Genomic DNA, 10,948 nt, shown 5'->3' on the forward strand with positions numbered 1-10,948 from the left:
GGAAAAACGCTCCAGTAATACGTGGTGCTACAGGTTTGTGGGATATTGTTTTAAAAGAATACCGCCCTTGCAGAACTGCCCATTTTTGCTTGCTTCAATTATTCCCCAGAACTGAAAACATTAAGTTTTCTTCTACTGAGTGTTCTAGATGAAAAAACTACCAAAAGAGTGAACTAGATGTCAACAAGGAACGACGGCCAGTAACGTCATTAGGTAACTGCTTGAGGCAAAAAATCCCAGTAAGAGTTCAGGCCATGGAGCGTCCAAAGCAAGCGGAGTTTTATAACCTCACCCTGGCCTTCGGGGGAAGAGCCCAACCTCGATGGTTACAACGGGATCAGCACCGAGTAGTTTTACCCTGCCTATTGTCTCCCAGACACAAGGGATGCCAGGCACGTCCCACCGCGCTCCTGCTACTTCCGAGCCCCTGAAATCTCAATAACTGCAAACTTTCACATTTTCAGATTTCGTTAACAAGATTGCGACGCCTTCCTCCAAAGCAGCAGGGTCTGCTCCGGGTGCTGGTGCTGCGGGCAGACGCTCGGGACAGGGCAAGGAACCACAAGGTGTAAGAGCGGGAAGGAAACCCGAGCGAGAAAATCCGACCTGCAGCGTACGATCTGAAACATTGCTCGTGAACACCAACGTGGCAGCGCAGACCTGGCGTGCAAAGCGGGGAAAGCTCAGACGCAGCGTTAGCAAACAGCCCTGTAAGAACTGGGGAGCCTCATGTCAAAGTCCGCGAGCGGAGGGCTCGACCGGGCTGAGAAACCTTTCCCCGAGAGCACGGAGACCCTAACATCACCTCCACGCGCTCGCCACCGCTCCCTGCTCCCATCAGCGCCTAGCGTTTGTTTGTAGGCAAGTTTTCAAATGCTCCCGCAGCTTCCCACAAAACTTCCAAAGTTCGCCCTTTGGGGCCATCCGTGCCTCGCAGCAACTTCAAAACGCAGTTTTCCAGCTACACAGTGCCAAGGTTTCTCATCGGGAAACAATCCGAGCTACCTGTCCGGTCACCGGGAGCTCCCAAAGTGCGTGTGACACCGAGCAGATTTAAGGAAGAGCGCCAAGCCTGGGCTTCACCCAAGGCAGAGCAGACAAAGCCTCCTGGGCTACGCAGCCGTCCCTTCCCCACTGTATTTATTTTCCCTCTCCACCGCTACGTCTCTTCCAGTTCTAAGGGTTTCACGCACAAACAAGTTGTCATATTAAACCAATTTGGCAGCAGAACTGCAGGCCCAGAGGGAAGCAATCCTGCGCGTTTGCAGTAACTTAATCTGCAATTTCAATAGGATACAGTTCCAGCAGTCTGCTGCCCCGAACCTTTGTGCAGCGGCTGGGCATTGTTCAACAGCTGCCACGCTCCGCTCTGCCCAGCTGCATTTCTGCCACGATTAAATCACGATTATTTTTTCTTTAGCGTCCAAAAACCACAAGAAAAACATCTGTTAGAGAGATCTCAGCCAGGCCCTGACCCTGCTAAGACCGTCGGGTAAGCAGGCGTCCCCACGCAACACCCCACGCAACACCGGGGGAAGAGGACTCGGCTGCTGATAATTTATTCCTCAATCGTGTCACCTCGGTACAGCTCACGGGCAACATTTAACTGCAAATCTTGGTTATCCCGACACTTGAACTGGCCCTGCGCGGAAGTAATAATAACATGAGTTTACCGGTTCAAAGCGGTTTTTATCCAAAGTGTTTTACCCCTTTTTTTGACTTTTTTTTTTCCCCCGCAAAGAGCAAACCCGTACGTATTCACCAAGAGGGATGTAATCAAAAAGGGCGACTCCAGCCGAAGCGAATCGTGGCTGATCCACACCAGAGAAAACAGCGTCAAACCGGGCGACCGCTTACGTTTCAAGACAACGTGAAAGCGATGCGTTCGTGCAGGATTTAGGGAAAACAAAAAGCTTCCCCGCTACAGGTTACAACACCTTTTCTTCAAAGAAGCTGCAAGTAACCGTACCGCACTTCGTCGTTACCCTTTTCCTTTTCAGACTACACCGCTACTTGCCTTCCGCGTCTAGAGAGGAGAGAGTCTCGGCTACACGAAGTGCGGAGTCTCCGGAAAAAGAGGTGATACAGAAACGTGACGAACTGTTCATTTTATTAGAAATTTCAGGTAAGTTACAATTTTAGAACAAGGATCTGTCGGTCACATCCGCTATCCCCGGCTGTGCCAAACCTGCCGGCTGATGCCGGGCAAGTCCTGGCGCATCCCAGCCTCAGTTTCTCTTATCTGTTAATACAGAAAATTGGTATTTCCATCCCCCTCCGACAAAGCTTAATTAACGCGTGCAAAAGGCTCCGAAGCTCCAAAGGAAAGGGAAAAGCATTTGGAAAGATTTTCCTGCAACGTGGGGCGGGAGAAGCACCCAAAGGAGCCCGCCGCAGGGGCTGGTTTATCAGCGTTATGGTTTTTCCTCTGGAGCAAACACATTGCGGCTGCAAAGCGAGTAACTCCGGTGCGTGCAGAGTAGGAGATTTTGGGGGATGCCCCCGCTACGCCACCAGAGACCCCAGTTCGCCACCAGAGACCCCAGTTCGCCACCGATCTGCAGCGCTTTATTGGGAAGATTCACCGGCCGGTGCTGCCGTCCGGGAGCGGCCAAACGGGCACGGAGGGAAGCGCCACGGAGGGGACCTCCGGCGGGGGAGACGCCGGCGGGCCGGGATCGCTCCAGCACCGCCGAACCGGCACCGCCCGGGAATTTGGCGTAGGCCGGCGGGACCCGCGGCGAGGCCCGCCCCGCCCCGCCCCGCCCCGCGAGGCCGCCGCCGGTAACGGCCCCCGGGGCGCCGCCGAAGGAAGGGTACCGGAGGCGGGGCCCGGTCACACGCGAGGAGCCCCGAGAGCGCGGCGGCAGCGGGGCGGCGCGGCCCCCATTGTTACCGCCGGCAGCGGCGGGGCCGGGCGGGCCCCGGGAGCACGGCAGGGCCGGAGCCGCCCGGTCCCGCGGCCCAGCAGGCCCGGCGGCCCAGCCCGCGGCACACAATGGGGGCGAGCGGCCGGAGGGAACGGGAGCGGGGGGCGGAGGGGGCCGGCGGGGGCCGGGCGGGAGCCCCCGCGGCGGCGCGGCGCCAGGCCGGGCCCGCACCCGGGAGGCGGGCAAGCGCGGGCCGCTTCCGCCCTCATGGCCGCGGCCGCCATTCCCCCCCCCTCCCGCCTCCAGCCCGCCCGCCCGCCCTCCCTCACCTGCGGCGGCCGCGCTCTACGCCAGCCCCCGGCTGCGGCCCGGCCCACTAGGCCGCGCGGGGCCCGCCGGCGGGGCGCGGCGGCCACCCCCGGAGCGGAACGGCGCGACGGGACCGGAGGGGGGGGGGGGGGGGGCGACGGTGGCGGGACCGGGGGGGCGCGCGGCGGGGGCGGGAAGGGGGGGGGGCGGGATTTAAAGGGGCCGCGCGCAGTTACCGGAGCCGCCGCCGCCTCCGCGCCGCCAACTTTACCTGGGTCTCACCGCACTGACAACTACCAGCGGCGCCCGCCCCCATCACGTGACGGGGGCGCGGGGGCGGGGCCAGCCCGGCTTCACCCACGTGACGCACGGGGTGGGGGGGGTGTCCCTGCTCTCCTGGCGTCACGTGAGAGCGGAGCCTTCTCCCTGTCACGTGGTAGGGGCGCGGAACGGCTTCGGCGGCCGCCATGTTGTGCGGCCCCGGGCCGGGCCGGGGATGGCGGGGGCCGGCAGTAACTGGCTCTCCGGGGTTAACGTGGTGCTGGTGATGGCCTACGGCAGCCTGGTGAGGCGGGCGGGCGCGGGGCGGCCCAGGGGGGCGGGCCTGATGGCTCCGGGGGGCCGGGACCCCCGTGGAACCGGGCCCGGGGTGCCCGTGGGGCTCCTGTGGGGCCCGTCCTGGGGTGTCCGTCAGGCTCCTGTGAGGCCAGGCCCGGGGCGTCCGTGGGGCCGGGACCAGGGTGCCCGTGGGGCTCCTGTGGGGCTGGGCCCGGGGTGTCCGTGGGGCTCCTGCGAGGCCCGTCCCGGGGCGTCCGTGGGGCCAGGCCCGGGGCGTCCGTGGGGCTCCTGTGAGGCCGGGCCCGGGGCGTCCGTGGGGCAGGGACCAGGGTGTCTGTGGGGCTCCTGCGGGGCCCATCCTGGGGTGTCCGTGGGGCTTCTGCGAGGCTGGGCCCGGGGTGTCTGTGGGGCTCCTGTAGGGCCCGTCCTGGGGTGTCTTTGGGGCTCCCGTGGGGTCAGGTCCGTGGTGCTGGGACCAGGCTGACCGTGGGGCCCCTGTGAGACCCATCCTGGGTGTCCATGGGGTCCATCCTGGGGTGTCCGTGGGGCTCCTCTGGGGTCCATCCTGGGGTGTCCGTGGGGCCCCTCTGGGGTCTATCCTGGGGTGTCCGTGGGGCCCCTCTGGGGTCCATCCTGGGGTGTCCGTGGGGCCCCTGTGAAGCCGGGCCCAAGGCGTCTGTAAAGCTCCAGTGAGGGACGTCCCAGGATATCCACGGGGAGCTCCCTTGGAGCCAGACTCGGGGCCCTCACAGGGCTGGGCTGGAGCACCCGTGGGGTGCTGGCACCCGTGGGGCAGGGAGAAGGCGTGAGCGGGAGCCTCTGTGGAGGCTGGGGTGTTTGCGGGCCGGCCCGGGTGTCCGTGGGGCTCCTGATGGGCTGAACAGGAGCCCCTGTGCTCGCTGGGTTCGGGGGGTCTGTGGGGCCCTGTGGTTGCTTGGCCTGGGGTGTCCGTGGGGTTGGGAACCGGGTGTCAGCGGGGCTGGTGCTGCTCGGGGCGCCTCTCACCCCCGTCCCCGCTGTGCCTCACCCCCGTCCCCGCTGTGCCTCACCCCCGTCCCCGCTGTGCCTCACCCCCGTCCCCGCTGTGCCTCACCCCCGTCCCCGCTGTGCCGCTCCAGGTCTTCGTGCTGCTGTTCATCTTTGTGAAACGCCAGATCATGCGCTTCGCCATGAAGTCCCGCCGTGGCCCCCACGTGCCCGTCGGACAGCACGCGCCCAAGGTGGGTGCGCGCGGCCCCGCGCTGGGGACGCGCCCTCCCTCCCCTGCGCCCACGGACCTGTCCGTGCCCAGAGGGGCAGACAGGGTCTCCTTCAAAATCAGATGTTTCCAGGAGCTGCCACCTTGGGGTGGTGACGGGCAGCTAGAGGGGGAGCGGGCTTATTTCAGAGGACATGACTGTTATCATCCTCGTGATCCCACAAACAAAGCGAGTGCTCTGTAAATGGCTTTTTTTTTTTCCCCCACTGTGCAGGATTTAAAGGAAGAAATCGACATTCGGCTCTCGAGGGTGCAAGACATCAAGTACGAGCCCCGGCTGTTAGCTGAGGATGACAGCAGGCTTCTGCAGCTGGAGACACAAGGTACCCTCGCTCGCTGCCTGTCGGTCGGAGGCCACCAGAGACACCGTCCGGCGCTTGTCCCGCTGCAGCAGCTCGTTCCCCTGGGGCCGAGTTGCGTCGCTGGCCTCTCTTCTTGCCTGTCCCGTCACAACGTTGCGTTCGGCGAGACGGTGTCTCCGCACTCTGCTCCTATCTGCTTTCCCCACCTCCCTCCCGCTGCCAAGTTTTGCAGAGCTTTCAGTTTGGTTTCTCTCTTTGCCAGGCTGCTATAACTACCTGTACAGGATGAAGGCGCTGGATGCGATCAGAACATCTGGTAAGGGAGCTGAGGGCAGGAGTGGGAGGGGAAGGGTGGAGAGAAACCGTGCGTGGAGGAAATAAGGGTGCGGCGCGGCGGCCAGCAGCCTCGTGGTAAGGTTCAAGGTCCTCGTTTGGGAATAGCAGTCGCTTATCCCGCCCGGGGCTGGCGGCCTGAGGGTCCGCTCTGCTCACGCGTTGGAAGCAGTCAGCAAACGGCGGCAGCGGATGTGGTGGGAAGTTTAATCCGCTGCCAACTTCTGACGTTGTCTGCGGGTGAACGCGAGCGTTTTGACCCCCGCTTCAGCTGGTTGCGTTGTGCCTTTTTATCTTCCAGAAATCCCGTTTCACGCAGAGGGCCGGTACCCAAAGTCTTTAATAGGGAAGAACTTCTGTGCCTACCTGCTGGAACTGCGGAATTCCAGCACCTCCTTCAAAGGCATCCGCAAAGCCTTGATTGACACCTTGCTGGATGGGTACGAGAGTGCCCGCTACGGCACCGGGGTAAGCGCCGGCGCCGCGTCGCCCGGCCCCCGCCGCAGCGCAGGGGGCTGTTCCTGCGCTCCGGTTTGATGGCTGGGCTGAGGTTGCGCTCTAACCTTGGCTGGATTTTCCACGGTCTTTTCTGTTTGCATCCAGGTCTTTGGGAAACCGGAATATCTGCAGTACCAGGATGCTCTGAACGAGCTGGCAAACATGTGAGTGTTACTGCCCGGGGGCGTAGCTGGGGTGCGGCGGTGGCTTCGTGGGCCCCAGCAGCCCGTTGTGGACGTGGGAACAGAGACGGGTTTGGGGGCAAAACCCAGCCTCTGAGATGTGGGCTGTTTACGCCTGTCCGTCCTTCCAGGTTTAGTTACTCCTTACAGCCCGCCCGTGAACGCGGTTTTGGGTTTGTTACTTGGTCACAGTCCTCGTTCCTGCTTGCGCTGGCCGCTTTGAGCCAGGGACCTCGCGCGGGTTCCAGGCCTGGCACCCGCAGAAGCGCCAGCCTTCCTTTTCAAAACCGACGCCGTCATCCTGAGGGCAGATCTGCCTGGTGTCGGACAGACAGACGCGACGGGCGAGGGGCTCCTCTGGGGAGGGCGGCGGCCGTGACGGTGCCTCTCCTCTCCCCGCAGGACCAAGGCCCGGGGAGGCAGCAGCCAGCGGCAGCACCAGTCAGCAGCAAAGGACCTCACCCTCTCCCCCGAAGTCTCCAACCCCGCCACCATCCAGGTCACCTACCTGCCTTCCAACCAGAAGAGCAAACGTGCCAAACACTTCCTGGAGCTGAAGAGCTTCAAGGACAACTACAACACGCTGGAGAGCACCCTGTGAGCCGCGCAGGGAGCACTGCTCCGGGGACCTGCCACGAGCAGAGCCCCTTGCTGGGTGCAGCTGGTGTCCCGGGCGGGTTTTGGCCGCAGTTTGGTGCGCAGGAGGAAGCGGCTGCGCTCTCGGGTCTCCCTCTTGCACGACGTTGGAGATGGTCGCTCGGCTCCGTTTCAGCGGGTGGAGCTCGGCCCGGAGCCCGTTTGAAAGCAGCGCGCCCGCCTGCTGAAGGCGGAGGGGCTCGGCCCGTGCGGCCCCGCTCCCCGGCAGGCTTGGGACGCGCTTGAGGCTTGAGGCTTTGAGTCTGGCAACGTCTCGGAGCCCTGGCCCTGTGAATAAACTCCGATTAGCTTTAGCGTATTTATAAAAGACATGGATCCCAGCCAGTGCTCTCCTCCACCTGTCCTCTTTCCCTGTGACGGCCGGCGGGGCTGATGCTGTCTGTCCGTCCTGTCTGTGTGGGTCTCAGGCTCTGGAACCGTTCATCTGTTCTTTCCAAAGAGTGAATGCTCTTCTTTTCCCTGTGGCACCGTCGCTGCCTGCCGCTCTCAGCCGGGTGTGCCCAGCCTGCCTGCGTGCCCGGGCCGTGCACCGAGCTGCCTGGACGGAGTGTAAATAGTTTGGTGGCCAGTTCTCAGCCGCCGCGGCTGAGGTGCCTCTTTGGGCTGCGGTTTCTACTCTTTCTCCTGCAACCGGGCGTTTGGGGACGTCTCGGGCAGACAAATACCAGCTTGGAACGTCCTGTCTGTCCTGCCAAGGGGGTCTTTCCTCCCACTCTCACCAGCGCCTCGTGTGCCAGCGGCTGCCGAGCCCCTGGGGGTGAAAGCTCGCGGCCCCCAACTTGACGTCTGCGTCCTTGCCAGGCCTATGGCAACACCCGCTGCTCACCAGTCGCCGCGGCGTGTACCGCGCGGGGCGGGGACCCCTGCCCCTCGCCTGGGCCTCTGCACTCTTTTTAATCGCTGTTTAATAAAATGACAGTTACCCCGAGCGGGATGTGCGCCGTCGGCCTCTGACTGCAGGGAGCCCTTCCCTGCGCTGCGTTTGTCCCTGTGCCGCTGCCGCGGTAACCGGGGCGCCGTTAACGGCACGGCTGGCGCAGAGGGCGGTTGCGGGGTCCCTGCGGCACCGGCCATGGCAGCGGCAAGCAGCCAGACCCCCTCGCTGTGGCAGGAGGAGGTGGGACGGGGCAGGGGGCGGGGAGGTGGCTGTCCTGGGGGTCCTGGCAGCAGTTGGGGACAGCGGGGTGCGACGTCCCCCTCGTGCGGGTTAAACCCCAGACCCCCCAATGCGTCGCTTTGGTTGCAGGTCCTGGCGAAGGGGAAGGCCTGCGCAAGGCTGCCGGAGAGGTAGAGCCGGCAAAGGGAGCGCCGGGGGCTGAGCCCCGCTGTGCTGGGGGGCAGCAGGCGAGGGGGAGCCCCGGCGTGGGGTGAGCCGGGGGGTGTGGGTGCTGGCGTCCCCCCGGCACCCCGTCCTGCCCACCCCGTGTCCCCGCAGCTGCGGGCAGGCGGCCGGGGAGCACCCGCAGTGCTGGGAGAGGATCTGGGCCGCAGCCCGCGGGGCGCTGCAGCGGCGCGTGGAGTCGGAGCTGCGCCTCGCCGGCAAGGAGCGGATGGCGGTGAGGCCGGGCACGGGTCTGGCACGGCCGGGTGCACCCAGCCCTGTGCCGCCAGGGTTGGGTGCCCCGCTCCAGTACCGGATCCCGGGGGACCGTGCCTGCCGGTGGTGGGGTTCAGCACCAGGTCCTGTGCCCAGCAGATCCGCCGAGCCGCCCTGCACCGGCTCCTCCAGGACGAGCACCAGCAGCACCAGCGGGAGCTGCGTCAACTCGGGAAAGCCTTCTACGTGGAGCGGCTGTGAGCGCCCGACCCGGCGGGCTCGGCGCCGGCCTGGCATCTCCCGGCTGCCTGGCAGGGAATAAAACACGTTGAGCAAGATGGGGGCCGCGTCTGGTGCGTGCCGGGACGTGGGACAGCCCCAGGCGGAGGTGGAGGGAAGTGGCAGCCACACGATTGCTGTGGCTGGAATCTGGCAACGTTGCCCGCGACCGTACACGTGCCGGATCCTGCACACGCGGTCCCAGCCACGACCACGCCAGGAGATGGCAGCACGGCCGGCGTGGCTTCGCCAGCCCTGCGCGCTCCGCGGCTGGGTCCCGCTCCCGGCCGTGCCGCCATCAGCCACGCGCTCCCGTCCCCTGTGGCACAGTGCTCCTGGCCGTGCGGCACAGCCCCGCGGCAGCGGGGAGAGGAGCCTGGCCGGACTGGGTGCGATGCTCCCTGGCCCCGCTCACCGTCCGGACACCCCTGAACCCCCGTCTGCTCCCCTACTGGGGGGCCCCCGTCCCCCGCCTCCCGTCCCCGCTGCCTGCGCCCGACCTTGGTGTCTCCCGGCCCCAGGGCCCATCAGCGCCCGCCCTGACTCCGCTTATTGACAGGGCTGGGGGCCGCCGGGCCGGCACCCCCTGCCCACGGCCCTTCATTAGCTCGGCTGTCGGGTTGCATCACATCAGCCGCCGCTGCACGCGTGTCCCCGGCTCCCGGCACCGTGCTGCCGCCATATGTGTCCCTGCTGTCCCCGCTGCCACCCTCCCCACGTGGCCCTGCCGCCACCCCCATGGGGCTGGAGCCCCTGGTCCCCCAGCCCAGGCAGGCAGCGGGGCAGGGGCTGTGCCCCTGTCCCCCCGTGGCACTCGGGGCTCTGGCTGCCCCACGTCCCGCCCCGTTGGCCCCCCAAAGTCTGGGGCCCCGCAGAGCCTCCAATGCCATTCCCAAGGTCGGTGCGTCCCGCTGCGGCGAAGCACCGGCGTGGCGCAGGGAGACACGTGCCCCCCGAGAGACCCCGTGTGCCCTCGTGGCTGGGTGCTGCCAGCCGGGGCCCAACGGCCACCCCAGAGCAGGTCTGGGGTCCTGCCTTTGTCACCCAGCTGTGCCCAGCACGGTGGCCACATCTGCATCAGGGACGGGGCAGGGCGACAGGCGTCTGTCTCCTGACCACCGCACGGAGGGAATGCTCCGGTGGACAGGGGGTCCCAGCGGCTTCCCCAAAGCGAGGGGACAGGGACACAGAAGGAGGGGACGTGGGGCACAGGTCTCCAGCGCCAGCCAGGGCTCGTCCTTGGGCAGGGTCACGCGCAGCCCCTCGGTGGTGCAGAGCCTGCCGGGACGGGGACGGCTCCCCGGTATTGACGTCCCCGCTAATGACGGCGGAGTGTGACCGGGGGCAGGAGCAGGCGGCGCGGGGCCATCGACCCATATCGACCGGCAGCGCTCAGCGGCAAGGGCGCGGGGGTCCGCAGAGGGGGCAGGGGGACGTAGATGGGTGGTAATTAATGGGAACGAGGCCACGTGCGTGGGGCCAGGGCGCTCACTGGCCGTGTCCCCGCACCGGGTGCAGCTGAGCGCGGTTATAAATGGTGGCCAAGCGGCCCCTGAGCCAGTCCACCGAGGAGCCCCCCAAGCCGGCCCAGGTAAGGCGGTGATGGACGTGGGGTCCCCTCAGCCCCGGGCGCGCAGGGACAGGCGGGCAGCGCTGCCTGCCGTGCCGTGCCGTGCCATGACGTGCCGGTCCATGACATGCTGTGCCATGGCGTGCCGTGCCAGGAGACCGTGCCTGCACTGCCCTGCTCCGGCTTCATTTCCGCTGCAGGATGCCTCATGCTCCGGCACCGGATCCCAGAGCATCCCGGTGCCGGTGCAGCCGCCCCAGCGGGCTCCAGACACCGGGGTGCCACCTGCACGGTGCCCGGGGGGGTCCTGCCTGGGCAAACAGCGAGGAGCTAACCCACCCCCGCTCTCAGCCGCTCCTTCTCTCCTTCTCTTGCAGGGAGCTGAGCCCCGGGTCCTGTCCGCCTCCGCCTGCCCCTGCCTCTGTCTGATATGTTTGATATTAGGTTGTTTTATTGGAAAACCAACTAAATATCAAACATATTCTTACAGCGCCAGGGATGCCCAGCGTCGACCTGGCGAGATGCTGCCTGTGCCCTCCCGCGGGCAGCGGGGACGGCAGGGGGGATCCCTCCGTGCCCCTTCCCACACCCCCTG

At 65.5% G+C, this 10,948-nt stretch overlaps 2 protein-coding genes across 10 annotated transcripts in view; one reads left to right on the forward strand and one right to left on the reverse strand.

The window, feature by feature from the left end:
• The window catches only part of UBAP2L (ubiquitin associated protein 2 like), a 31,477-nt gene extending 27,967 nt beyond the window's left edge, over window positions 1–3,510 (reverse strand). For 7 of the 9 annotated variants that reach the window (XM_082332999.1, XM_082332997.1, XM_082333000.1 and 4 more), the window contains exon 1: window positions 3,416–3,501. The gene's annotated coding sequence lies outside the window, so the exon portion shown is untranslated. Of the gene's footprint in view, window positions 1–3,415 lie in introns of all 9 variants that reach the window. The other 2 variants (XM_082332993.1, XM_082332998.1) reach the window with 2 other exon arrangements.
• Window positions 3,511–3,568: 58 nt separating this feature from the next.
• LOC309600590 (protein C1orf43 homolog) lies at window positions 3,569–7,896 on the forward strand. The gene is made up of 7 exons (XM_082333001.1): window positions 3,569–3,744; window positions 4,856–4,957; window positions 5,210–5,318; window positions 5,560–5,613; window positions 5,932–6,098; window positions 6,234–6,292; window positions 6,713–7,896. The coding sequence occupies exons 1-7, from the start codon at window positions 3,676–3,678 to the stop codon at window positions 6,909–6,911; spliced, it is 759 nt and encodes a 252-aa protein (XP_082189127.1). The 5' UTR covers window positions 3,569–3,675; the 3' UTR covers window positions 6,912–7,896.
• Window positions 7,897–10,948: the final 3,052 nt, after the last annotated feature.

The sequence above is a fragment of the Platalea leucorodia genome, assembly GCF_965183815.1.
Source record: "Platalea leucorodia genome assembly, chromosome: 24".
In the NCBI taxonomy this organism is placed as follows: Eukaryota; Metazoa; Chordata; class Aves; order Pelecaniformes; family Threskiornithidae; genus Platalea; species Platalea leucorodia.

What these genes read in the sequence shown, in the direction of transcription:
- LOC309600590 (XM_082333001.1), top strand. Translation starts at nt 3,676, where the DNA reads ATGGCGGGGGCCGGCAGTAACTGGCTCTCCGGGGTTAACGTGGTGCTG. An exon ending in TCGGACAGCACGCGCCCAAG is followed by an intron (nt 4,958 to 5,209) that starts GTGGGTGCGCGC and finishes CCCACTGTGCAG; the next exon opens with GATTTAAAGGAAGAAATCGA. An exon ending in GGATGCGATCAGAACATCTG is followed by an intron (nt 5,614 to 5,931) that starts GTAAGGGAGCTG and finishes TTTATCTTCCAG; the next exon opens with AAATCCCGTTTCACGCAGAG.